A 25,938-nucleotide genomic window follows, 5' to 3' on the forward strand; every position below is an offset into this window, starting at 1 on the left:
CATGTGTTCTGCTTTCCAGCTCTAAAACGTTGCTGCCACTCCTTTCCAGTTCCCTTTGCCCTGGTGTATTTATGGCTTTCAAAAATCCCTTGCTGTTGTTTTTGGAGGGTTTCTGAGAGAGTGACAGTAACCCTGTGTGCAGTCCACCATGCAGGAGGAGTTTCTTCCACCAAGAGGGGGAGTTTACATCTTCCCCTTCACCCTGCCCCTGTCCTGCTCCAGTCCAAACACCAGCTCTCCCTCCATATTAGAAAGGTTCTTAACCAGCAACTCTGCGTCTCAGCAAACATTCCCACCCCCAATTGCAACCAGTCCTTCTTCTACGCAGTCACCGTAACACACTTTGTAACAGGGAAATCCAGCATCTCCCCTGCTCCACGGTCCTTTGCAAGCTGTGCTCTGCTTTTCCTCGAATGGGTCTTATTCTCTTAAGGCTCTCAGCCTTTGCACATGGTACCCTTCTTGAGCCATCTTTCCCTCCTGTGTCTGCCTGACAAGCCTCTCTTCATCCTTTGTGGCTCACATGAAGCACCACTTCCCCTGGGAATTCTTCCTGGCTTTCCCAAGCAGAGAAAACAGTTGGCTTTTCCATGTCCCCTGCTACTTTCTGAGGGCTCTTTTCACATGGGATTGGTATTCACGTTGAAGGGCCTCTTCTCCCAACTACACGGTAACCTCCCTAAGGACAGGGCTTATGGACTTCATATTTTGTTTCCTAGCACCCAGCACCTTGCCTGGCATAAAGCATGAAGACCAAAAAAAAAAAAAAAAAAAAGTACCCACTGAATACATGAACGGGTGCTACATTTTCCCCAAATAGAACAAACACTTAAGTATTTAGATGAATTAGGGATCTAGCAACTGTTTTCAACTATCTAGAGTGAAATTTGTTCAGCTCCTTCTCATAGATTATATGATCCTTCAAAGACTGTATTAGAATGACTTGCAATGAAGGTATTAATGAGTAGTCCAAGTCGCTGCTTATTCTCTATTTTGCTATTGCAAACAATAGCTTTGCAGTACCAGAAAATAAATTATTTCTCTAAACTAGGGAAACATTTCCCTTACAAGTTTGATTTCCCTATTAATTTTCAGCAAAGACTTTTTATTCACAGGTAGTATAAATGAATATACAGAGAATAAGAGGCAAAAGCAGCCCTAGGTGGGAATAGATACTGCCTTGCCTGCGATTGGGGAAGGTATGTGACCCCCACCGCTTGCCAGGCTTGAGCCCCTTCCCCTCACAGTTGACTCCTCTTGTATAAACTGCAAGATGCTATACATATTAGGTGCTATTATTATCATTATGGTTGTTTCAAAGGGTTTGAAAAGTGGTAACTCATTGTATTCTTGTAAAATCCATGTCAAAAGCAGGAATGCTATGTTACTTAGGTTCTAAAACGAAGAAACAAGAGACTGGGTGGTGAAGTGGCTTTGCCAAGTCCCTGAGTAACAGGTGGCTGGGCCCTCACACAGGGTCTCATGCCATGGTGCCCATTCTGGCAGGCCCCAGGCACAGCTCAAGTGCAGTGTTGTGAGGTGGTGCGACATCACTCACCATGACTGTGTACGCAGTCTGGGCACGGATGGCATCCTTCAGGAGCAGAAGCTTCTCAGAAGCCTGTCAACAGAACACAGAGGCAGCGCAGGGTTTAAAAGGCTGCTCGGAGCCAAAGCGTCTGGTGGTCAGAGGGCTGAGCCCAGGGCAACCCACAGCAGCCTCACTGGTTTCCTGTGGCCATGGGATGGGGCAGGACTTACCAGCACAGCAGCCTTGTGGTCAGTCATGGCTCTCACAAAAGCCAGTGCCTCTGGAGTGGCTGATCTGATGTTGTCCACGCGTCCCTCCTGGAATCGGCGGATGGACGCACTCTCGTAGGTGGGCACCAGTCTTTGGTGGAGCCTGCGTGGGATGAAGGATGAATGGCACGTGGTAATTTATTCTTGGGAAATCATAAACTCGGAAAGAAAAACCGCCTCAGCAAGCTTTATTTTCACAGCCCTGACTTGACTTGTCAGAATATTTCATTTTAATATTAATAGAATTCTAGAGGGAATTCCCAAAGACGACGCTGGGGAGTCTCCCACATGGAGAGCCACGTTTGCTTGTATACAGCCGGGGATGCTGCACTGACATAAAATAAAGAAGTGATGGGTAGCGCTTCAAAAATAATTCCCCACCTGGTGGAAAACCTAGAGTTTACTGTGAGACCTGAGTGTTTGAGGAATAGCACAGAATGGAATAATTGTGTAATTAATCATTCCCACCCATGAGGGAATCCTGTTTTATTTAAACTGATTCAAGCATGACCTCTGGAGGGAGGCGGGGAGGGGCCTTAGTGCTGGTGAACGTAAATGGCTGTCCAGGCCTTCCAGGGGCGGCTGGGCTTCTGACAGACCCATGGGCACCATGGCTGTGCCTCACCTCCCTGATGACTATGACCCAAGCAGCAGTGGCCACTTCCCCACCAGCCAGGGGACCCCTCTTTCCTTATGCGTGGGAAGTGGGCCAGTGTCCCTGGGCTTGCACCCCTGGCGGGCACACTTCCTTTCTCACCACTCAGTAAGGTCCTTGGTGTTGGGAGTAGGGGAGGAAAAAAGACACAGAGCTTGGAGAGAAGCAGTGACAGCCCAGTGTCACCCAGCAAGTCATGGCCCCACATCTCAGCCCTCTCAGGACATGTCTCTCCCTCACTGGCTGGGCTCCTTGAGGTTTGGGAAGGCCGTGTCCAGTTCTGCAGGGTGTGTGATACTGTCTTGCTTGGTGAGCAAGGGAATGACCTTCCTGTACACTCTGACATATTTCCCCAAGACTCTGGCAAGGAGCTCCTGTCCTGGTCCCTGGAGGCAAAAGCCATCACTGGCCAGTCATTGACCAACCCCAATTCAGGCAGCTTCTGGGTTTCTGCTGAATCTAGGGACAAATAAAAACAATTGTGATTATTACAGCTTAGAGCCTGAAGAACGCTGCTCATGGGAAGCAGATCCTCTTTGGCCATTCGATGAACCCAGGAGCCTCTGGCTATGTCCATTCCCGGCCTTGAAACTTGGAAGTGCTCACAGTAGAGAGGTCCTGAGCAGCTGGTCTTGGTGGCATCCCCAGTCGAGGCTCCGGCAGGATGCTGACCTCATGGCCTATCTCGGCCCCATGCCCTCTGTGTATCAGAAGGCACTGACCACCATTCCAAATGCCAGGTAGGTCCTGCAGCATCTCAGTGCTGGTGAGGTTTCTGCCTCTTCAAGTCTCAGCGGCAAGCCCAGTCCTCATATGGGATGACATTGACCTTCCCCAAGGTGTCCAGACAGGACAGACACTCAAAGCAACTGCACTCACTTCCTTGAGAATTACAGCCCCGCAGGGGGACACTGGGCTGCTGTGTCCACACGAGTGCTGCCTGCTTGTTAGTGAGAATGCCTTGCCCTAGCTTTACTGCAGGGTCACTTTATGCCTTTCATGGAAGTTGCAAACTGAAAGCAGGTTTGAGGGCAGAGCTTTACCGTTCATAGCAGGCATTGATGAGCCGCTGCTGCTGGAGCCCTGGAACTGTCAGGAGCTGGCCCCATCTCCAGGAAGATCTATTTCGAATTTTGGTTTCTTCGCCTCCTGTAAGGCTAATTCACCTCTCTCCCTGCCTTCACTCCTGATTTCCCTACTGTTCACCCCTTCACTGACACACAGCTACCTGGGTCACCAGGTCTAAATCCCAGACCTGGCCGAACCACTCCTGGCCAAACCTTCCATCTGTGATTCAGTCTCTGGCACCTACTCTGTGCCAGGTATGGTGTGGGTGCTAGGGACTCAGAGGCATGCGAGATGCCCAGAGTGTCAGGGTTGCGGGGACAGTCTAGAAAACAAAGCCAGCAAATCTGCAAACAAGATAATTCACATGAGTAACAACTGCCTGAAAGAAAAAGAAAATTCAATGTGGTATGATAGAGAATGGGTGGCAAGGGGCCAGAGGGGGCTGCATTAGATAAGGGGGTGGGGAAAGGCTTCAAGGGATGGAACCTGGGCTGGAAAGGGCTGGTGTGTGTAGAGGGTGGTGACCCCAAGCCCACACGCACACCTTCTGTGGGTGGCAGAGGTACAGCCAGGGCAAAGGTCAGGAGGCAGGAGAGAGCTGGGGGTGTGGGAAGGCCTCAGGTGAGACCAGTCCACAGGGGGCACTTCTAAGCCAGGCTTTTGTTCTAATCCTGATGTGAAGGCACTGGGAAGTTTCATGTGGAAAGTAATCGAGTCTGATTTGCATATTTCAAAGTTCACTCTTCATGAAGACAGTATTATCAGGGGTAATGGTGGAAGCAGTGACCTTAGGGAAGTGCTGCTGTTGGCTAAGCATGAGCCGATGGCGGCCTGGGAGGGGCCGATAGCAGTGGAGGTGGAGGGTAGGTGAGAGACATTTGGAGGAGAATGGATATGGCAGTGCGTGGGGATACGAGAAAGGACGGACTCAAGGATGAGTCCAAAATCTTTGTCTTGATCAGCTGGGGGGCTGCTGGTTCCATTTCCTTAGCAAGATTGGGAAGACTGGGGAGGAACAGGTTGCAGCAATAGAGCTTGGGTGAGGTGGGGGAAGTTGGGATGGAGGGTAGCCCCTTGACTCCAACCATGGTCCGTATCCCTTCCTGGCTCTTCTCAACTCTACAGTCCAGCCCTCTGGAGCTCTGTGTCCCTGTGCCATCACCCAGGCAGTTCCCTGATGGCACATCCTTCTCGTTCTGAGGTTGGATTTGTAACCCAGTTCAGTCTGCTCCTCCTTCAGGCAGCCTCGGTCACTCTCCAGTCTTCCAGACTCACAGAACGCTGTTCCTCCCTCCAGGATGCTTCTAGACCCTAGATCCTACAGCACCGTGTTCGTCAGCCCTCCCGGGTACAGACTCACTCCTCCTTCACTCACCTGTAGAAGGCCAGCTGGAGAGCCACCTGGATGAAGGCATCGGGGCTGCATTTCTGCTTCTTAATGAATGTTTTCCCGTAGTTGTCAAACTTATAGACAATGAAGTCAAGGTTCTTTACTATTCTGAGAAAGGAAAAGAAAAGACGTTTTCATTGCATGCGAAACAGTATGCATGCACCATGGGGCTTCCCTGGGCTTCTTGAGCCTGGTCTGTGTCCTAGCATTCTGGAAGGTGAGGACTTAGTCCCTGCCCTCCAAGAATGCACTGAAGTGTCAGAGACATGCCTTGACCTATGAAAGTGTCAGAACACACACCATGCCAGGACTACCATGACCCAAGGTGAGCTCAGCTGAGCAGGGTGTCGACTCGACTCTGGAGAGTGGGTGCGGAGGTGGCCTGGCTGTGTTAGTGAGGCCGGGACTCACTGTGTCACAGGTGACATGCCCGGGATTTTGTAATTCACTGTCAGAGTAACAGGAACATTTTCCGAGTCTGCACTGAGACTCTTGAGCACTGGCTGGCACCCATATTGAATAATCTCCTCCTCCATTAGGAGTCTGGGGTCCGGACTAACTGCCCACTGGAGCAGTGTCTGGCAAGGTCTATGTGCCTCCCCACCGGAGAGCGCATAGCCTGAGTGGGCACCCGAGCCCACATACACAGCTTCCGTCGGGACTCCATGCTCCCTGCCTGCCTCTCCTTGCAGTATTCCTCCTGCTCACAGCAGATCAGCTCTCAGTGGGGCCGGGTGCTGGGAACACAGGGGAACTTGGAGGAGACCCAGTTCCCACGAGTACTTGCCCCTTAGACCCACCTGTTGACAGACTCTTGGGACAGACTGAGCTCACTATCACCACGGCCACCTGGAAATCTCTCCCCCAAGCTGTGCCCACCCGGGCCTCACTCCCTTGTATGGGCCCCCCTTGTATGGGTCCCTCAGGACAGCCAGGGAAAAGCCTCCTGCTTCCCCATCCATGGGCCTCTCCTGGCTCTCCTCAGCCTCTGGAGGGTGGAGCTGGGGGCTTTGGGGAACATGGGGTCTGCTCAGGTCCCTGGAAGTGAGTGGACTCCTTCACCCGCTGAGGACTCAGCAGCCCACCAGCTCACTGCCCTGGCTGCTGACTTAGCTCTGGAAAAACCCTGCAAAGCTGAAATGTGAGCACCACTTTATAGAACACCTGAGGCCCCTCCATGCCCACCGAAGCCAGGCGTCCTCTCCGGCAGCTCCCGGTGGAGAGGTCCTTCCCACTCTTCAGCTTCCCAGCCTGGTCACACTCTGTCCTGCTCACATGTGCCCTTCCCACGGCCTCCTTCGGGGCGTCCCCATACCCCCTGCACAGAACTCTCCAGCGGCTCCTTACCATTGGCAGGGCAGGCTCTAGGCCCATAACAGAAGGACAGTGACACTCATCACAGTGCGGCCCAACTGCCTTTTTGTGGCCCAGCTCTGGCCATTCTCTCACTTGCTGGTCTCCAAACCAGCCTTCATCATTATGAACCTGTACAAGCTTGAAGAAGCTGCCTTTCTGCCTCTTCCCCTTCTGCTTGCACCATGAACTCCTATCCATCCTTCAAGGCCCATCTCTGCAAGGCCCTCCCTCACAGTCCTGACATAGTTCAGCTTCTATATTTTTGTGGGTTCAGGTCAGCATGGTTGTTTCTTCTTTTGGCATTAATCTTACTGTATCACACGATTTGGCCTGGGAGTCTACTTATTCCACTCAAATATGGAGTGCAGGTCCCATGGTACTTAACTTTCTGTGTTCTCAGAGACTTACCACAGGCCTGGTGCACACTAGAGCTCTGCATATGTTTGATGAATGAATGAGCAAACCAGTGAATGAATGCATTGATGTTTGCTTACTGAATGGGAGAATCAACAGCTACAGTGCAGACATGGTTGCCAGGATGCGGCTGCCACCACTGCTCCCTGCTGCCCCAGACCCTCCTCCCTGGGTCCCGTTAGGGCCTGAATGGCCCCCTCCCCTTGGGGAAAAAGACCCCCTTGTCAAGTTGCAGTGTAAATTCAAGCAAATTGAAATAGTTTGAATTCAAATGACCTATTCAAACCAGTTGTTTTTTACTCCCCCCGAAAGCAGGGGATGATCTCCCGGCCTTGACTCTGCTCAGTCAGGTGAAACTGAAAAAAAAAAAAAAAAAAAAAAATAGCCCTGCGTTTGCATTTTATGGAAATGATGGATACTTCAGCAAGGTTATTTCCCCAGAGTTTTATCTCTCCTTTAGTTTGACTACATTTCCATGAGGGATGGGGAAGAGGTGGAGCCCAAGGGGAGGCAGAGGAGCCGGGGTCTTTGGAAACTTCCAGGGAGCCCTGGGAGCTAGTGGGCAGGGGCAGGGCGGTCCCTAGGTGACCCCTTGAAGGAGACTTCGGTTGTCCTTACCGTTGAAGGTTTTCTGCCGAGGAGGCTAAGTGGCCTTGAATTTCCGGGGAGCATTTCCACCGCAGCCTCCGGGGGGCGGGGAGCTCGCTGACAGAGTCTGCTCGGATCAACTTCCTGCTGCTCTGTGTCCTGCGGGCACAGAGGCAACCTCCTGAGGCTCTGCGGCCAGAGAGCTGTGGGAAGCATCGCTTCTTTGCTCTCTGCAATCATCTTAGATGTCGGTGTTTGTGGCCACGGAGTTTCAGGGGGTACGAGCTGCCCCTGAACCACTGTGCAGATGAATAAACTGAGGCCTCCACCAAAATCATTAAGTGGCAGGGCCGGGGTTCCATCCAGTTTCACCTGACTCCAAAACCCATTATTTCTTTTCATTGTTTTCCTATTAGACCAGGTTACACCCTTACAGAAGACTTGGAGAGAAATTTAAGAGCAAGCTGTGTTGTTCTCTTCTACAAGGTTTGTGCCTACTAGGCTTGGTTTAGATTTCAATGACCCTAGAGTTTCGTGGAAGAAATTGAAGACTTGGATGCAGGGAGAAGATTCTAGGAGAGAATGGGTAAAATTGGGAATGGAGGAAGGAACACCGTGTGTTTAAGGCATAGAGGAGCCCTGCTGGGAAGCTAAGGAGGGACCCAGCCTTGGGATTTGGAAACAGTGAGGCTCAGAGAACTCCCTGTGTGCTGGGGCAGCCGTGGGCCTGGCCCTCACTCAGGATAAGCAATAGGTGTCGATGAAGGCTTCCCCTCTCTCAAGGCAGAGGTTCCTGAGAATTCCTTGCCACACTTCTCCCTGACTGCCATAAATCTGCTGCCTCCTATCCATGGCCCATGAAGCACATGATGTCTCATTCAAAGCTGGGTTTCAAATTCATCGTGTGTGTGTGTGTGTGTGTGTGTATGTAGTACACAATTTTTTTCAAATTCATCTTTTGCTAAGACACTTTCCAGACTGACACAGCCCCCAGCGACCACCCATATTTTTTTCGGCCCAGCATGGCATCCCTGGGCTCCAGACTCACATGTGCTTGAGCAGATGCTCGGTGCACTGCACCAGGACGATGCCATCGAATGGGGAGTGTTCGCATACCACACCACAGGTGCCGTCTCGGCCCACCACAAACTGCAACAAGAAACAGGTAGCGGGCGACCATGGGAGAGAGTCAGCATTGCAAAGCAGCCCCTTGGCCCCAGGTCAGGCCCCTGGCTTCTCAGGGCTCCTCTCCTCCAGGGACACCAGAGTACATTATTTCCTGAAGAGAACACTGCACATGATTGCAGTGGCCTGAGAATATGAGAATCCAAGACTGCTCTGCACTCGCGACCTCTTTCCCATAAAGGCTCTGGGCAGTGAAGGTGGAGCCCCAAGTTCCCTGACTGAGCAGTCCAGGGATTCCTGAGGAGCTCATCCCGCATCTGCGCAGCTGCCCTTGGGGGGATGGGCAAGGCCTTTCAGCCCTGTTTCCCGTCATAGCTCGCATCGCAGGCACCATCCTGCAGTGCTTTATGTGACTATTTGTCTGATGGACCCTGTTTGTTTTGACCACCATTGATGGTCAATAATTGTGTGGAATGAGTGACAATGAAAAATAACAGTCTGTTTTGGATGGTAAGCAGATTCCTAGGGAGAAATAAAATATCCCTTGACAGTAGTGAAAGAAGGATGAAGAAGTAAAGAAGGTGCGAAGAAAGGATGAAGAAGTGAAGGAAAGATGAAGTGAAGGAAAGAGATACGGAAGATGCTCCACGAGTTGCCGCCTGGGCTTCGAGTCAGAGACCCACATGAAGTTTTGCAGCCATGAGAGCCTAAACGAGACATGTCAACTCTCTGGACTTCAGTTTACTGTCCTTGAAAACAGACCCGGTAAGGCCCAGCTCATGGATTGAGAAGCGGATTGGAGAGGAGTTGTATGAAGGATCCATAGGAGCTGTAGAGATTACTTACGACTTTTTTTGTGTGACTTTACAAAGACTCTATTTAGCTGACTTGAGAAAGGAACATACCTAGTGCACAAAAATAGTGGGAGAAAATAATGAGGACAAATTTTGTTTTTTTTTTAAGCATCGTTATCTGTGAGAGCTTTATTTTGAAGTATTGGTAGGTGAAATTATTTGCTTTAACGTGATTCAGCAGTAAATAAATAATAAATAATCTGGAGGAAACAAATGAACCAAGGTTGGCAATATGTACATGCTGCTTTTGAATATGCTTGAAAATGTCCATGATAAAAGTTAAAATATCCAGAGCTTTTGCTGTCTTTATCAAAATACTCTTTCCTCTGGAAGTCCTGTGGCTTCCTTTCCATAGGGAGAAGCAGCAAGATGAAGGATTAAATGCAGAGAATATGACTTCTTGTCATTATTATTATTTTTATAATGAGGAAGTTAATTGTCTCTCTCTTCCAACTGCACACACTCATTGTGACTTGTTTACCTATGTAGATAATTTATTTTCATAATTTTATAATTAAATTTTACAATAGAAAACTTAGGAAATATTTTAAACATCTAACAGAAAATTTAGGATTTTTAAGTTTTAGAAATTTATTTTCAAGTTTTATGTTCTGTCACGTTTCTTTCTTTCTTTTCTTTTTTTTTTTTCATTTTATTTAAAGTGTAATGCAAATAAAGCAGGCTGCCTAGTAGCCCACCACACCCAAGAGATACTCATTCTTTATCTCTAAATGAACAAAACAAGCAACCTTTGGAGTTTTACTAAAGTCTCTACCAGGGCACCATACCATTCCACATGTCCCGAGCTGCCTCTCTCCTGGTCTCCTCTCAATCTCTCGCCTTGTGTGTCAGATCCCTGGATCTTTACTCCCATTCTACAAAGAAACTCACTTCCACAGCTTCTCCCCAAACTCACCCCTTGCAGACCCTCCCCTCCCACCCCCAGTGTCCCCTGCCTTGCTGTCCTGAGACCAGCTCTCCATCATCTTGAATTCGGGTCCATGCAGCCCTGCTGGCTTCTCCGGCTCGCCTGATAATCTGTCCTGCTGACAAAAAGAACCTGGAGGTCAGCGTAGACTAACCCATGAGAGACGGTGGGGAGGGCTGTGCCCACCCCCACATTAGTACTTATCTGTGCCTGTCACTAAAAGGAAGGAAGGAAAGAAGGAAGGAAAGCAGTGTCTTTTAAAAACTGCTACCAAGGCTGAGTTCCAGATTCTGTGTATGTATTATATTGGTTCACCCCGACAGCTGCTCCGTGAAAGATGATAAGCCATTAGCACCACTGTGGAGGCTAAAACAGCTGGCCCAGCAGCCGGAGAGCATATCAGAAATAACGGAACCAGTATGCAAACCAATAAAAAGGAAAACCTGCAGAATGTAGGGACAGAGAGAAAGGAAAACGAGATGTTGTCTAGATATGCTTATCAATGTGAGCTTTGCTAACCCAAAGTAGAGAGATGTTTTGTTTTTGCGTGCTGTTTTATACTATATGGCATATAATATAAAAGTGTAGTGACTTTAAAATAAACAAGACTAGGTTCAGGATTGGCATGTTGGGGGAATAAAAGGAAGATGGCAGAACGGGAATGAATGATTTGACCTTGACTTCGTCCTGTCTGCACGGGTATTTTTCTCTAGGCCAAAATAAATTTCTTGCTTCTAGGCTGACATCATATAAATGAACATATATGAGTTATTTTATCTCACTTATGATCTTTCTTCCATGGAGATGCTGGGCTGTTCTACTTCTCAGGGACTAAGGGAGGTATGTTGAAATCGCCAGGCCATGGGGGTGGACATCCAAAAAGCTGACAGCTCTGGGCATCAGACATTATTCTTTCAGAATGCATTAAGGATTTGTTCAGTGGGGCTGTTGTACTCTCCTACTCCTGGCACACCCCCACCTGACAGGTGTGATGGGTGATGGGAAATGGGCCTCAGGTGTGGCCCAGACCTTCCTGGCACAGGCGGCAGGAAGGTTACGGAGTTTGAGTTGAGTTCAGCCACTGGTTCCTGAGAAAAGTTCTGGCTGGTCCAGAGATTGACATCAACAGCGCATCTCAGACCCCTCCGGCAATCCTGACCCTTCAGACCCAGCCTCTCGGGCAACAGAAGCCAGTGAGTGTGCCTGCCAGATGCAAGCACGTGCGGGCCTAGGCACCGGGCTGTGCCCGCTTGCCTGCTCACTCTCTTGCTGGGGGCATGGCTGTGCTCTTGCAGGGCCACCTGGACGGCTTACCTGCAAGGACTTGTCGTACCAGCGATTGGCCCCGTTCTTGCTGTACCCTCCGCCGTGAAGGAGCTGGAGTGCCCTGTGGGTGTCGCTGAGCTCCACGCCTCCTGGCGCATCCAGACACACAAGGCAGATGCAGCGCTCAATCATGTCCAGCGAGTCCCGGTTGGTGGAGTCTGCAGGGGAGGCAGGCACAGCCCTAGCACCTGTCCCACTCCAGGCCAGGCTTCCCCGCTCAGAGCCCCAGACAGGACAGGGCAGCCCCATCTTCTGGGATCACACCAAGACCCAGGTCTTGAGTGGCCCTGACCCCCACCCTGCCCCACTGTGGGTGGGCAGTGACGTGAGCCAGAGTGTCCTGAGCCTCTGTCCTATCCCAGGATCCCAACTTATTTGCATGGTCCCTACAGGAGCCCTGCCCTCCAGCTGTGACTAGCTGTCCCCCAGATGTGTGGGCTATTGGTCCTGCATGCCAAGATGAAGTGGGATGCTTAGACCCTCAAGTCAGCCCACATCAGTGGAGGGTCCCCTAATCCCCCACCCAACAGCACCCTCCACTCGGGCTCCTGTGAGCCACATCTGTGTGTAGGCATGCTTGTTTGTGCTGAACTACGACTTTCAGACATCTAAACTGCAATTTCAAAACAGTTGTTGCAATTTTAAAATTAGGCAATTTCACATTAAAACCTGAAGGAAGTGTATTGCTCACCTCCCTGCCCTCAAGCTGTTGGTTCGGAGGCAGAGCTGTAGACAGAAGGGCCAGGCTGCTCCGAACCTGCATGTGGATGAGCTCATAGGAACAGTTTTGGACTAATGGATCCAAAGGAGCTCCAAGCCTGGCCCACAGCTGGCTTTTGTGTTAGCCTCTACCAATTCCCAGGCTCCTCTAGACATTCTCCTACAGGAAGCAGGTTTCAAAAGGGAATCCCCCTCCCCGGTGGCACTGGAGTAGTACAGACAAGGACGGTTCTTCAGGAGCGGGAGTCAGGCACAGAGGATGTGACTTCACCAAGGACACATGCGTTCCTCCCAGAGAGCACCAGAAGCTGCCCTCCCTGGCAGCTTCCTCCATGAGGCAGAGGGAGGTTCACTAAGCCCACCTGGCAGGACCTGTTGGGGCCAGGCCTGCTCCCGCTGCCTGTTCCCGTTTCTTCCAAACAGGAGTCCATTGTGCTGACGATGTTCTCTCCTCTGCTCCGTCCTGGGTGTGGGAGTGCACAGCCTGCCTCTTGGTTTCAAGTTCACCAAAAGTTAAAAAATCCACCCAAAGTTTAACATATTGGTTTAAAATTCCAAGGAGTCACTTCAAGACCCAATGGTGAGGACTGCATATCACCAGGAGAGCTTGACCTTGGGGCTGGATGCTGGGACAGGATGAGGCAGTAGGGGTGAGAGTGCTCTGTGTGTGGGAAGATGGGGTGCATGGCATTTGCAGGCAAAAGTGCATTACATGGTAGAGACTCCTAGTTGCACACTACATTGTCCTTTCCTTGCTCGTAGAACCCCTCCCTGGTTTTTAGCTTGGTACATGGGTAATCAACTAGAGCTATACTTCGCAGCCTCCCTTACAGCTAGGGGTAACCAGGTGTCTAAATTCTACAAGCAAGATCTCAAAAAACTACACAACAGCTTCCGGGGAACCTCCTCAAAGATAACTAGCATGTGCTCTTTGTCCTGCTTCCCACCTTCCTCCATCCTGCTGCCTGGATCGCGGATATGACGGTGGGAGCTCTCACCTGCGTTTTGCCTTCCTCGGGCGTGTGGACAGCTCCCCTTCCCAGGGTGGTAAGTCAATCTTTAAGACTATCCCCTAGGTCTTCTCAATGCCTGCTGAGTACACAGAAGCTAACTGCACTGGTCTTTGCTCTGCCCAGGTGAATTCTCCAAGTTCACCAGGAGTGTCCACAGATGCCTTTGCCTGAAAGGAGTCTCCAGGCCCCATGCATCCCCTTTCTCTCACTTTTTGCAAATTCTGGGGAACGAGATGTTTCCCACAGCAGACCTTCCACTCTGGGAAGCCAGCCTGGCCTTGGGACATCCTCTCTTCCTTCCTGTCGAGGATGAGGCTTTGGGAACCCTGTGCTTTCAGAACCCCTCCTGGTCCCTATATGGGCAGGATGCCTCCTCACTCTCTGCATGGCCTCTTGGACTTCCCTGCCTCAGTCTCATCAGCATCAAGGATCTGGCCATGCCCTGAGGATCTAAGCATAAATGAGAGCCAGCCCAGGCTCTGGTGAAACTCCCCTTCTTGTAAACTCCTTAAGCGGATGCAGTCACCACATTACCCTCTCAGAACCTGAAACCGCTTCTACTGCCCACAAGGGAGAATCCAAATTTCTAAACACGGCACCGCGGGCTCCATGGCTTACCTCTGCTGCCCCTCAAGGCCACCTCCTTCCCTCCCCAGATCCCTGCATGGACCTCAGAGACAACCTCCTGCCCCTCCCTGATCCTGTGCACATCCCATCTCCTCCTCATCGTGCAGGCTGTGCCCAGGACAAGGCCCTTCTTCTCCTCCTCTGCCAATGAAAGCCCTCCCTGAGCTCCCTCATCCTCTGGCAGTGCCAGCCTTGCCCTGGAGGACTCCTGACACGCAAAGCATGTGGCCTCCACAGCTTGCTCAGTGCAGATGTGGAACCTGCACTCTTGTCAAGCTAGCCTTATATAGCACCAGAGCCCAGAGGTGCTCCCCAACCCCTGCCCACCATTCCCTGCTGCACAGCACATGACCCCACTGCCATTCCCAGACCACCATGCTTTGGACAGTCAGCACTTGCAGCCTCTGGACCCCTGGTCTGGTCCCCTTCCCCATATCAGCACTCATCAAGGGTGGAGCCTGGTCCCTCTGCACAAGGCAAGCACAGCCCATGCTGGGTAATGGACTTTAGTGTGCTTCCCTTGGCCTGGCCCAGGTAGAGTTGGGATCTGTGGACTCAGTTCACAGAGGGGGCCTGGAGGTGCCCAGCTGGCTACTGGGAAAGGGAAAGGCCATGTCCTTATGAAGGGCAAAAACCAACTACTTTGAGGCTTTGAGCTTCATGGGTTGATGTGGGAGTGGGGGTAGGGTGAGGCTGGGACAAGGTAGGGCTTCTTCCTCTCTGCAAGGCCCCCTGCTCTGCCCGTCTCCCCTCCTTAGGCATCCCTGCAGATGGCCATGGTGCTCAGCCCTGCACTATGTGCTGGGCTAGGGGTCCCTGCAGGCTGCCAGGCTAGCCAGTGCCTTCAGAGCCTTGGGGAGGCTTTGGTCAGGTCTGGGTCAGGCTCAGATCAGCAAAGAAGAAGGGAGAGGCATGCCAGGAGGTGTATAATAGTGCAGGGTGGTAGGTGGGGGGTGGGACAGTGGTTTGGATGGCCAGGGAACAGATCCCCGGGCTTGTAGGCAGAGCTTGTGAGTGATTGGCTTGACCTCCAGCTTATGGGTGAAGGCATGCAGGATTTAGGTGGGGCTAGAAGAACATAATGATGTGATGCTATTAGTTAACCTTTGTTGAGCACCTACTATGTGCCAGGTATCAATCTAAACATGCACGTTGATGCATATGAGATAGGTGTCATTGTCATGCTTCCTTTATAGGTCAGGAGCAGAGAAACCAAATATCTTGACCTTAGGCCATTTATAAGGTTTCTCTTGTAAACAGGGATGATAATAATCACCCACTAAGTGGAGGGAGTTGGATTTGATCTCAGGCATCCAACCCCAATGCTCAGGTTCATCAACAAGGACTATGAATGCCCAGCTCAGTCATGTGACTTTAGCCAGCAACAACAGGGAGTACTGAAGGATCATGGAAGAGCTCAGTCTGGTCAGAGCAGAGTCTAGGATACCTGGCAGCTTGGGAGGCCAGCCAAGCTGGGGCCATGGGCAGCTTGAATGCTGTACACTTCATCCCTGTTAGTCGTACCTCAGGGTGAACTCTGAGAGCCCTGGCTCGGTAGCTGCCTTCACCAAGGGCTCCTTAAAAATAGCCCCAAAGCCAGTGCAGAGTGGGCAGACTGCAGCTCCTGAGGCAGCCCACAGCATGCCTGCTCAGCCAGGTGGCTGGGAGCAGGCCTTGATGCAGGCTCGAGGCAGGAGGGTGGAGGCCTGGCACACTCCTTTTCAACTGGGCAATGCAAGGAAAGAATGGCTCCCTGGGCATCACTGCCCTCGTCACCTCCAGGCAGGAGAGGCAGATTGTGAGGAAGCACTGAGGCCTTGCCATCACGTGCAGGCTCTGCAGGGCCCAGGATCCCAGCACTGCCCAACAGGAACCAGGTCCTGGCTCAGGGTGAAATGGGAGCAGGACAGCAGAGAGGGAAGCCAGGTGGCCTTGCAAATGAACTCCCTGCATATAAGTAGCTGATCAGTCAAATGCTGACAAGTTTATCGTGTAAGGCAGAAAATGAACACTACACCCAAGCTCATCCACCATGACTGTGGCCCAAATGTAATGGAAACACGGGACAGCGGGCTGAAGGCACACGGCAGGAGCCATTTGTCTTGTGGCATCCTCATTGAGCACATCGAGGCTCCTTTAAAGTGGTGAATCAATCTTCCTCAGGGAGCCCTGCTTAACAGTGAGAGATGGGGATTGAGTAATAGGAGGAGCTTGCTCTGACACCCACGCCCAAGGAGGGAGCTGACAGCTTTGGTAGTGTGGAAATTCCAGAGGCCAGGAGGCCTTGGGGAGCCCTGAGGCTAGCGTTAGAGGTTGGAAACTTACAGGCTGAGACTCGGGTGAGCACAGATAAAACAGCACCTGGTACCTCTGTGCAGGGCTGCAAGACTCAGGTGCAGTTCTTTAATGTGCACTACTGTGCACAAGTACCCCCAGACATACACCACCCTCTCTGGGACACTTGCCTTTGCTTGCTGTGATTTATTCCCTGAGGAGTTAGCACAAGTCAGATTTCTATGCCATGCCCAGCCTCCTTCTCACAGTCCAGGAGATGGATGAACTGGGCTCTTTCTCGGGGGCTTAGACCTTCTTAACCTTTCCCAATCCCATCTGAGCATCTTTCCTCCCCAGATGAAGGAGTACGTTCTTCTTTTGGGAGGTAAATCTGCCATTGCACATCTCATATTCTTCCCGACTCTGTGGCCTAGGGGGTGATCTTTATGCTGTCGGTCCTCAGAGACTATGAGAATTCAGACAGAAGTATTTCTTACTCTTGCAAAACAGAACTGCTTTGACTTGAGTTACATCAGGCCCCTTTCAAGAGCTCTGGATGGAGAGTCTTCCGATTCCAGGAACATACACTTTTCCCCATTCTTCCCCCTAAAAACTTGGACGTTTTATTTCAAACAAAAGTAAGAAGACTCTGAAAGATGGAGAGAAGAAGGCAGACCAGCCAGAGACCTCAGAACCCAAGGAACATCGTAGCAGCAGATTCTCTGGGTATTACAGACTGAATTTTGTGCCCTGAAAAGTCATACATTGAAGCTTCAGCTCTCAGTGTGATTCTGTTTGGAGGGAGGGCCTTTACAGAGATAATTAAAGTTAAATAAAGTCTTAATCTAACAGAACTGGTGTCCTCATAAGAAGAGAAAGAGATACCAAGCATGTGTGCACAGAGAGAAGGCCATGTGAGGACCCAGTGAGAAGGTGGCTTGTAGATGCCTACCCTGTGACACCTTCATCTTGGACTTCCAGCCTCCAAAACTGTGAGAAATACATGTCTGTTGTTTAAACCACCACTCTGTGGTATTGTTATGCCAGCTGTACAAACTAATACACTGTGGGGTTTTGTTTGTTTTGTTTTTTACCTAAAATATCCAACTTGCAGTTGAAGAACCCAGCAACGTAAAAACACAAGTGGGTATAGTTAAAAACAAACAATCAACAAAAGCCTGCTCTCTCTAGTCAAAGGATCAGAACAGCAAGACATAAAACTTTTAGGTAATAACCGTTCTACTTCAGCCAAACACCATAGAGAAAAACTGTGTCATCCCTCCCTCCCCCAACACCCTCACCGGCAAAGGCCAAGTGGAGAGCCCAGATGTCTACCATCACCAGTCAGTAATGAGGCATCTCAACTTCTGGGGGCATCAGAGAAGACATGGTCTCAGATGGAAGCTGGCACTTCCATCTCCATTGGGCAATAACCAGCCCTCCCTCCTTTTCCCCACACAGCTTTAATAGAGACCGTGTAGGGAGCTTGAACTCCTCCCCCCAACCCTGCAGTAATAAGGAGCCCCCTCCCCCAGGGTGTCAACAGAGACCCAGTGAGGAGCCTGTGCTTCCATCTCCACCTGGTTATAACCTCCCCCATTCTCTTGCTGGACCTGTGTCAGAGGAAGCCAGCTAAAACATGCTTAAATAAGATCCCAAGTCTCATAACACAGTATATCCAAGTTTCAACAGAAAATCACTCATTCTACCAAGAACTAGGAAAATCTCAGTTTGAACACGGGAGGTGGAGGCTGCATTGAGCACGCCACTGCACTCCAGCCTGGGCAACAGAGTGAGACTCCATCTCAAATAAATAAGTAAGTAAGTAAATAAATAAATAAATAAATGAAAATTAAAAGAAAAATAAATAAAAAGCAGTTATAAAAAAGCCTCAACAAGCAATTTTAACACATTTGAAACAAATGAAAAAAGAAAAAGAAAAAAGAAGTCTCCACAAAGAAACAGAAATTCTCAGCAAGAAAATAGAAGATATAAGAAGAACCAAATAGAAATGTTAGGACTGAATAATAGAATAACCAATATAAAAAGCACAGTGGATGGACTCAGCAGTAGAACCTCGGGAGAAGAGAAAAGAATCAGTGAACCTGAAGACAGAACAACACTGATTAGACTGGGGGAGAAGAAACAGAGTCTAAGTGCCTTTGAGACAAAAGATGATGTTTATGTCACCAAATTCCCAGGAGAGGAGAAAGAGGGCAGAGCAGAAAGGACTCAGAGAAATAATGGCTAACACATCCCCAAATTTGGCAAAGGACACACATCTAAAGATTCAGGAAGATAAGTTAACCCCAAACACGATTAATTCAAAGAAATATACACCAAAACATACCATAGTCAAACTTTTGAAAACTAAAGACGAAGGAAGAATCTTGAAAGCAGCAAGAGAGAAATGATTTTATATATATATATATATATATATATATATGCACACACACATATATATGTGTGTGTATTACATATACATATACACACATATATACACGCACATCCATACACACACACACACACACACACACACATACTATAGGAGAAAACAACTAGGACAACAGCAGATTTTTTTTTTTATCAGAAACCATGAAGATCAGAAGGAATCGCCGTAATATTTTGTAAGCGCTGAAAAAAAAAGAACTATCAATCCAGAATTCTATAAGAAAAAATATCCTTCAGAAATGAAGAGGGGGAAATCAAAACATTTTCATATGAAGAAAACTAAGAGAATTTATGCCAAGCAGACATATCCTGAAAGAATGGCTAAAGAAAGTAGGTTTCTTTGTTTGTTTTTGTTTTTGTTTTTTGCGATGGAGTCTCTCGCTGTCGCCCAAGCTGGAGGATGCAGTGGCCCAATCTTGGCTCACTGCAACCTCCGCCTCCCAGGTTCAAGCAATTCTCTGCCTCAGCCTCCTGAGTAGCTGGGATTACAAGTGCCCACCAGCACACCAGACTAATTTTTGTATTATTAGTAGAGACAGGGTTTGTCTCTACTTGGCCAGGCTGGTCTTGAGCTCCTGACCTCATGATCCACCCACTTCAGCCTCCCAAAGTGCTGGGATTATAGGCGTGAGTCACCGCAGCTGGCCCCTAAGAAAGTTTTTTTTTTAAAGAAAGGAAATGATAAAAAGAGAAACACTGGAACATCAAGAAGAAAGAAAGAACAATAGAAAGGGTAAATATCTGAGTAAATAAATTCATTTTCATTCTCCTTTCAAGTCTTCTAAACTATGTTTCAGTGTTGAAGCAAAAATCATAAAATTGCCTGATGTGGTTCTAAATGTATATAGAGATAATATTTAAGACAAGTGTATTATAAACAAAGGAGAATAAAAGGTGGTAAGCTTTCTACACTTCACTAGAACTGGTAACATTTCAACACTAATAGACTGTGATAAGTTATGTATATACAAGGTAATACTTATAGAAACTGTTAGAAAAAGCTATACAATCAGATAATACTAAAAAAGTTACAGGTAAACCAAAATTGAATTCTAAAAAATATTCATGTAACCCACAGGAAGGCAAGAAAAAGAGAACAATAATTGGAAAACAAAAACTAAAATGTAAGAGTTAAGCCCTAACACATTGATAATTATGTAAAGTGTAAATGTTCTAAATACACCAATTAGAAGACAGAGATTGATGGAATATATTATAAAACATTACCCCAGCTATATGCTGTCTACAAGAAATGCACATCAAATATAATGATATAGATTGGTTATAAGTAAAAGGAAGGAAAAACATATAGCATGCAAACATTAATCAAAAGAAAGCAGAAATGGCTATCTTAACTTCAGGTAAAGTACACTTGAGCAAAGAAAATTTACCAGAGACATAGAAGGGCATTATATAAAAGTAAAGGATAAATCCTCCAAGAAGACATGGCAACCCTAAATGCATCTGTACCAAGCATACTATAAAATATGTTAAACAAACTCTAACAGAACTGAAAGGAGAAATACACAAATCCACAATTGTACTTGGAAACTGTAACACTGCTCTCAACAATTGTTAGAACAACTAGACAGAAATTCAGCAAGGACGTACAAGAAATCAACAATATCATCAATCATTCTCTTCAAATACCCATGGAACATATGCCAAGATAGACTATATCCAGGGCCATAAAACAACCCTCAACAAATTGAAAAGAATTAAAGTCATTCAAAATGTGTTATCTGACCACAGTGGAATCGAAGTAGAAATCAGTAACAGAAAAATAACGTAAAAAGTTCCAAACATTTGGAAACTAACCAACATGCTTCTAAACAATTAACGGGTCAAAGAGGGAGTCTGTATTAGTCTGTTTTCACACTGCTATAAAGAACTACCTGAGACTGGGTAATTTATGAATTAAAAGGTTTATTTTACTCACAGTTTTGCACGGCTGGGGAGGCATCAGGAAACTTACAATCACGGCAGAACGAGAAGGGGAAACAAGGACCTTTTTTCCATGGCAGCAGGAGAGACAGAGAACAAGGGGGGAACTGCCAAGCACTTTTAAACCATCAGATCTCCTGGGAACTCACTCACTGTCATGAGAACAGCATGGGGGAAACCGCTTCCGTGATCCAATCACCTCTCACCTGGGTCCCTGCCTTGGCATGCGGGGATTACAATTCGAGATGAGATTTGGGTGGAGATTTAGAGCCAAACCATATCAGAGTTTTAAGGGAAATTTTAAAAAATACACTGAAATAAATGAAAACTAAAATACACCAAATGAAAATTTGTGAAATACAGCTAAAGTATTGATGAGAGGAAAATTTATAGCATTAAATGCTTACATTAGAAAAGTCTCAAATCAATAATTTCTTACCTGGAGAACCTAGAAAGAGAAGAGCAGAAAAAAACCCAAAGCAAGCAAGATGAGGGAAATAATAAAGAGCAGAAATCAGTACAACTGAAAACAGGAAAAAAATCAACAAAAAGAAAGGTAGTTATTTTAAAAGGCCAATCAAATTTATAGCGAGACTGACAAAAAAAAAAAAAAAAAAAGAGAGAGAGAGAGAAAGACACAACCACCAATATCAGGAATGAAACAAGATATTACTACAGATCCTGCAGACATCAAAAGTATAATAAGAGGATACTATGAACAATTCTATACACGTAAATCTGACAACTTACATGAAATCCCTTGAAAAGTATAAGCTATCACAATGCATTGAATATTATGATTATTTGAATAGCCCTATAATTATTAACCCATTTATGCTGGAGGTTGCAAATTTTTTTGTGAAAAATCAGACCTTGGTGATGACCTTAAGCAGTAGGATATAAATAACTCCCACAAGCTTAGAGTTCTAATAATGGAACACTAGGCATAAATGAGTTAAGGATATTGAATTAGCAACATTAAAACTCCCCAAAAAGAAATCTCCAGGCCCAAATAATTTCACTGACGAATTCTACCAAACATTTAAGGAAGAATTGATACCATATTTATACAATCTCTTTCAAAAAATATAAGAGGAGGGAACATTTCCCAATTTATTTTATGAACCTGGTATCCTGATACCAAAAGAAGAGAAATACAGTACAACAAACAAACAAAAAACCGAACCAACTATAGACTAGTGGCCCTCACAAATATAGATGCAGAAAATATTGAACTACATATTAGCAAGTAGAATTAAGCAATATATGAAAAGAATTATACACCATGACCAACTGGGGCTCATTTCAGGGATTCAAGGCTGGTTCAATATCTGAAAATCAATCAATGTAATCCACCACATTAACAGACTAAAGAAAAAAATAACATGATTATATTAACTGATAGAGTAAAAACATTTCACAAAATTCAACATCCATTCATGATAAAATCTCTTATTAAACTAGTACCAGAAGGGAACTTCCTTGACTTAATAAAGAACATCTACAAAAAGCTTAGAGCTAACATCATATTTAAAGGTGAAAGACTATAATTGAGTTTTGTACGTTAATCTTTTATATTGCAACCTTGCTGAATTCATTTATTCTAGGCATTTTTGGGGTTGTAGATTTGCTACTATTTTCTACATACATAATCATGTCATGAAAATAGGGATCATTTTATTTTTTTTCTTTCTGATCAGTATCCCTTTTATTGCCTTTTCTTGCCTTACTGCACTGACCAGAACTCCAGTACTGTGTTAAACAGAGTGGTAAGAGTAGGTATCCTCTTATTCCTAATCTTAGGGGGAAAGCATTCAGTCTTTCACCTTTAAATAAGATGTTAGCTATAAGCTTTTTGTAGATGTTCCGTATCAGGTTGAGGAAGTTCCCTTCTGGTCCTAGTTCGCTAAGAGATTTTATCATGAATGGATGTTGAATTTTGCCAAATGCTTTTACTGTATTGATTAATCATATTATTTTTTTCTTTAGTCTGTTAATGTGGTGGATTACATTGTCTTCACATCTATCAAAATGATTAAAATAAAAAATAGTGACAACACCAAATGCTGGTGAAGATGCATAGAAACTGGATTATACATATATTGCTGACAGGAATGTAAAATGGTACAGTCACTCTGGAAAACATTTTAGCAGTTTCTTAAAAAACTAAACATACAACTATGGTGTGACCTAGAAATTTCATTCCTGGGCATTTTTTTCCAGTAAGTGAAAACATAGGTTCACACGAAAACCTGTACACAAATGTTCACAGTAGCTTTATTTTTAACAGCTCGAAACTGGAAACAACCCAGATGTCCTTTGATAGGTAAATAATGAAAGAAACTGTGATACCTAGCACTGTGGAATATCACTCAGCAATAAAAAGGAAAGAACTGTTGATACATGCAACAATTTGGATAAATCTCCATCCAGAGAATTATGCTGTTTGAGAAAAGCCAGTCCCTGCATCATACATGCTATATGATTTTGTGTATATAATATTCCAGAAGCAATCAAATTATTGAAATAGAGAACAGATTTGTGGTTGCCCAGGAGTTAAGAAGGGGGTGAGGTGCTTGTGGTTATAAAAGAGCAGCATGAGGATCCTGGTGGTGATGGAATGTTCCATATCTTGACTGTATCAATGTCAGTATCCTGGTTGTGATATTGTACTATAGTTTTGGAAAATGCTACCGTTGGGGGAAGATGGGTACATGTGAGATCTCTGTATTGCTTCTTACAACTGGATGCTAATCTACAGTTATCCCAAAATAAGTATAATTTAATTTAAAAAAAAGAACTTAAGAAACAAGAAGTGCTCTTTCTTCTGGGTTCTAACCACTCTTCCCACAAAGGCAGAGGATATAAAGAGCTGTAATGCTTCCAGAACTGGCAGAAAGGATGGTGGGGGAGAAAGGCAGGAGATATAAAAACATAAACAAAAAGAAACCCACCTCCCAGCTGTCTTGTACCCCAAACATTATTGTGCTGCACATAAAATGGAAAACGAGGGCCAGAGAGATGGTGACCAGGAGAAGGTAAAGATAGAGGAGCCCAGTGTGTGTGCACACAGAGAGTGGTATGTGGATGGCCCAGGAAAAGCAAAATGCATCGCAGAGTTCATAGGGATTAGGATTCCATGCAAAGAGCAAAGCAGCCCGAGGGCCCATGGGCCCCTGCCTCTGACCACAAGGACAGTACTCATGTTCAAGTTCACCAGATTTTTCCAGAGGGCTTGTGGGCATTGGGCAAAGCATCCCCAGGGTGATCCCCAAATCTAATAAGAGCTACCATTTAGCCAACACCCTCTGTGTGCCAGGCGCCAGGCCATCTGCTTTACAGCCCATCCCCTTGGTCCTGCCCACAGGGCAGACTGCTATCTTCATATAGACTAGGAAGCCCAGGCCCCAGGCCCCAGGAGACAGCAGCCACGGTAAGTCAAATGTAGGCCTCTTGCCCTGGACCACTTGCCTTTCCTGCCTGGATGCTCTTGTCCCCAAAGGCCTTCATTCTTCTACTGACGGAGGGAGGCATTGGCCCAGCCCTTTCCCAGAGCAAGAAAATCACATTCAGTCTTGAGAGCTCGGGAGGTATTTCTGGGCCAATTAAATCAGGGAGGCTGTTAGTGCTAATGTGTAATTGGTTTTAAAATCAGCAGACATGCCTAGCTCTGGATGACAATATGTAAATAGCAAAATGCCCCCATCCTGAATGGTTCTTGTAAACCATGACCATGGCCTTCTGCAGCTGTAGCCGCCTTCTGTCAGTTCCCTCCTTGCAAGCAGTGGCTCAACTCTAATTGACTGTCGGGGATAAATATTTACGGGACTGTGTAAACGAAGAGCATCTGCCTCTGAGGTCTGGTCGCAGGCTCTTCATGGCAGCACCCGGGAAAGCTAGCGGGCTGGGGGGCTCTCCAAGCGGCCATCCTTTTCCTACAAATTGACAAGTGCTGTAGTCTCCCAGACTCGGGGCCGAATGTCTAATTAAATTTCCAGACCAGGATAAAGGGTTGGCTCCTCCTGGGTTCAGGAAGGCCACAGCTTCGAGGCGGTGGGGAGGGAGGTCCTAACAGGGTGTGTAGATTCCCTCTGAGGCCCCAAGCCTGTCTTCAGAATCCCACCCAGCCTCCTTGGCACTGCAGATCTCAGGCTGTCTAGGTAGACGCTCCCTTCCAGTGTCAGACACTGCTTCACCACCGGCCACCCCTAAGGGAGACAGACGCAGCCTCTTCCTTGGTTCAGTGGGAATGAAATCCCACCTCACAGGTGTAACGAAAGACAGAAGGTGCCCAGGACAGAGCAAGCACAGAGGGGGACCTGGATGCACTCCTAATATCCGAGTAAGCAGGTCCCAGGCTGGGCTGCACGTGAAAACACCAGAGTACTATAAAAATAGACTCCTTGGCCCCACTCTGTCCCTCTGGAAAATCACTGGGGCCCGGGAATCTGTTTTATTTTGTTTTATTAAGGAATGCCCTAGACAATCCTGATGTCATCATCCAACCCCAGTCTGCAATCAGGGCTGAGTCACACTGGCCTCAGCACACCTGGCTTTAGCCCCAAGTTCCTCTGTGGACGTGGCCTCCCAGCCCCTCAGGACTCTGAATTGCTGCTTTGGTTTAGCCTGTGTATCCTGGTGCTTTGGGCCCCCATGAGGCTGAGAGGAGCTCAGCTTGGCCAAGGCCTCCTGCCAGCAAGTGCTTGCCTGGACTCTGTGCCCATGGGCACTGTCCCTGTACCCAGGCTCCAGGAAGTGGGGGCAAGATCTTAGGGCTTCAGCTGAGAGGGTTGGGAGCTATGCTCCCCTAAAATAGACCAACCCATTCCATGGAGTTAATCAGGATACTGCTGTGGGTCAGAAAGCACCTAAGCCCCAACAGAGACGGCTGGGCAACCACTCTGGGGGCTCCCTGGCTCCCCCATCACCCCACTCCCCAGGCCACGTGTCCCCTAAGTGCACGTGGTCCTCACACCTCTCCTTTCCTCCTTCTGGAGCCCTTCATGCCTGTCTCAAACAGGCCATTCCCCTGCATGGCTAAACTCTTCTGTAGGTGTCCCGCCTAACTTTGCCTCAACTGCAGTGTGACACTTCCCGAGGGGCTGCTCCCCTGAGGTGCCCACTGCCCTGCCACCCTCTCAAGCACGCTGTTGTTTTCCTTCACACTCATGCACCCCAGGGCCAGGTGGGGTAGACAGCTTCCTTCTCCCTGTTGCTGCTTTTAAACAACTCCCCCTCCCTCATCCCACTTTGCTTTGGAGCTGGAGCTGTTAGGCTTTTACCCCCCATCACCATCATCCCCCTTGTTTCTGTGCTGCGCCCATCTCTTCCTAGGTCCCCATCATGAATATCTGGGCTCTCAGTTCACCTGCTTCCCCCATGCTACTGGAATCATCGTTATGGTA

At 47.6% G+C, this 25,938-nt stretch overlaps 2 protein-coding genes across 3 annotated transcripts in view; both read right to left on the bottom strand.

The window, feature by feature from the left end:
• The window catches only part of LOC126963224 (mitochondrial import inner membrane translocase subunit Tim23), a 901,060-nt gene that overhangs the window by 620,154 nt on the left and 254,968 nt on the right, over positions 1–25,938 (bottom strand). The window lies entirely within an intron of this gene.
• Positions 1–25,938, bottom strand: part of CHAT (choline O-acetyltransferase) — a 59,623-nt gene that overhangs the window by 10,955 nt on the left and 22,730 nt on the right. For both annotated transcript variants that reach the window (XM_050805329.1, XM_050805328.1), the window contains exons 8-13: positions 11,493–11,662; positions 8,320–8,420; positions 7,302–7,430; positions 4,899–5,021; positions 1,762–1,903; positions 1,559–1,621 (exon numbers count right to left, since the gene is read on the bottom strand). In XM_050805329.1, coding sequence (XP_050661286.1) covers positions 1,559–1,621; positions 1,762–1,903; positions 4,899–5,021; positions 7,302–7,430; positions 8,320–8,420; positions 11,493–11,662 — 728 coding nt within the window. The remainder of the gene's footprint in view (positions 1–1,558; positions 1,622–1,761; positions 1,904–4,898; positions 5,022–7,301; positions 7,431–8,319; positions 8,421–11,492; positions 11,663–25,938) is intronic.

This window comes from Macaca thibetana, chromosome 9 (assembly GCF_024542745.1).
Source record: "Macaca thibetana thibetana isolate TM-01 chromosome 9, ASM2454274v1, whole genome shotgun sequence".
NCBI classification, from domain to species: Eukaryota; Metazoa; Chordata; class Mammalia; order Primates; family Cercopithecidae; genus Macaca; species Macaca thibetana.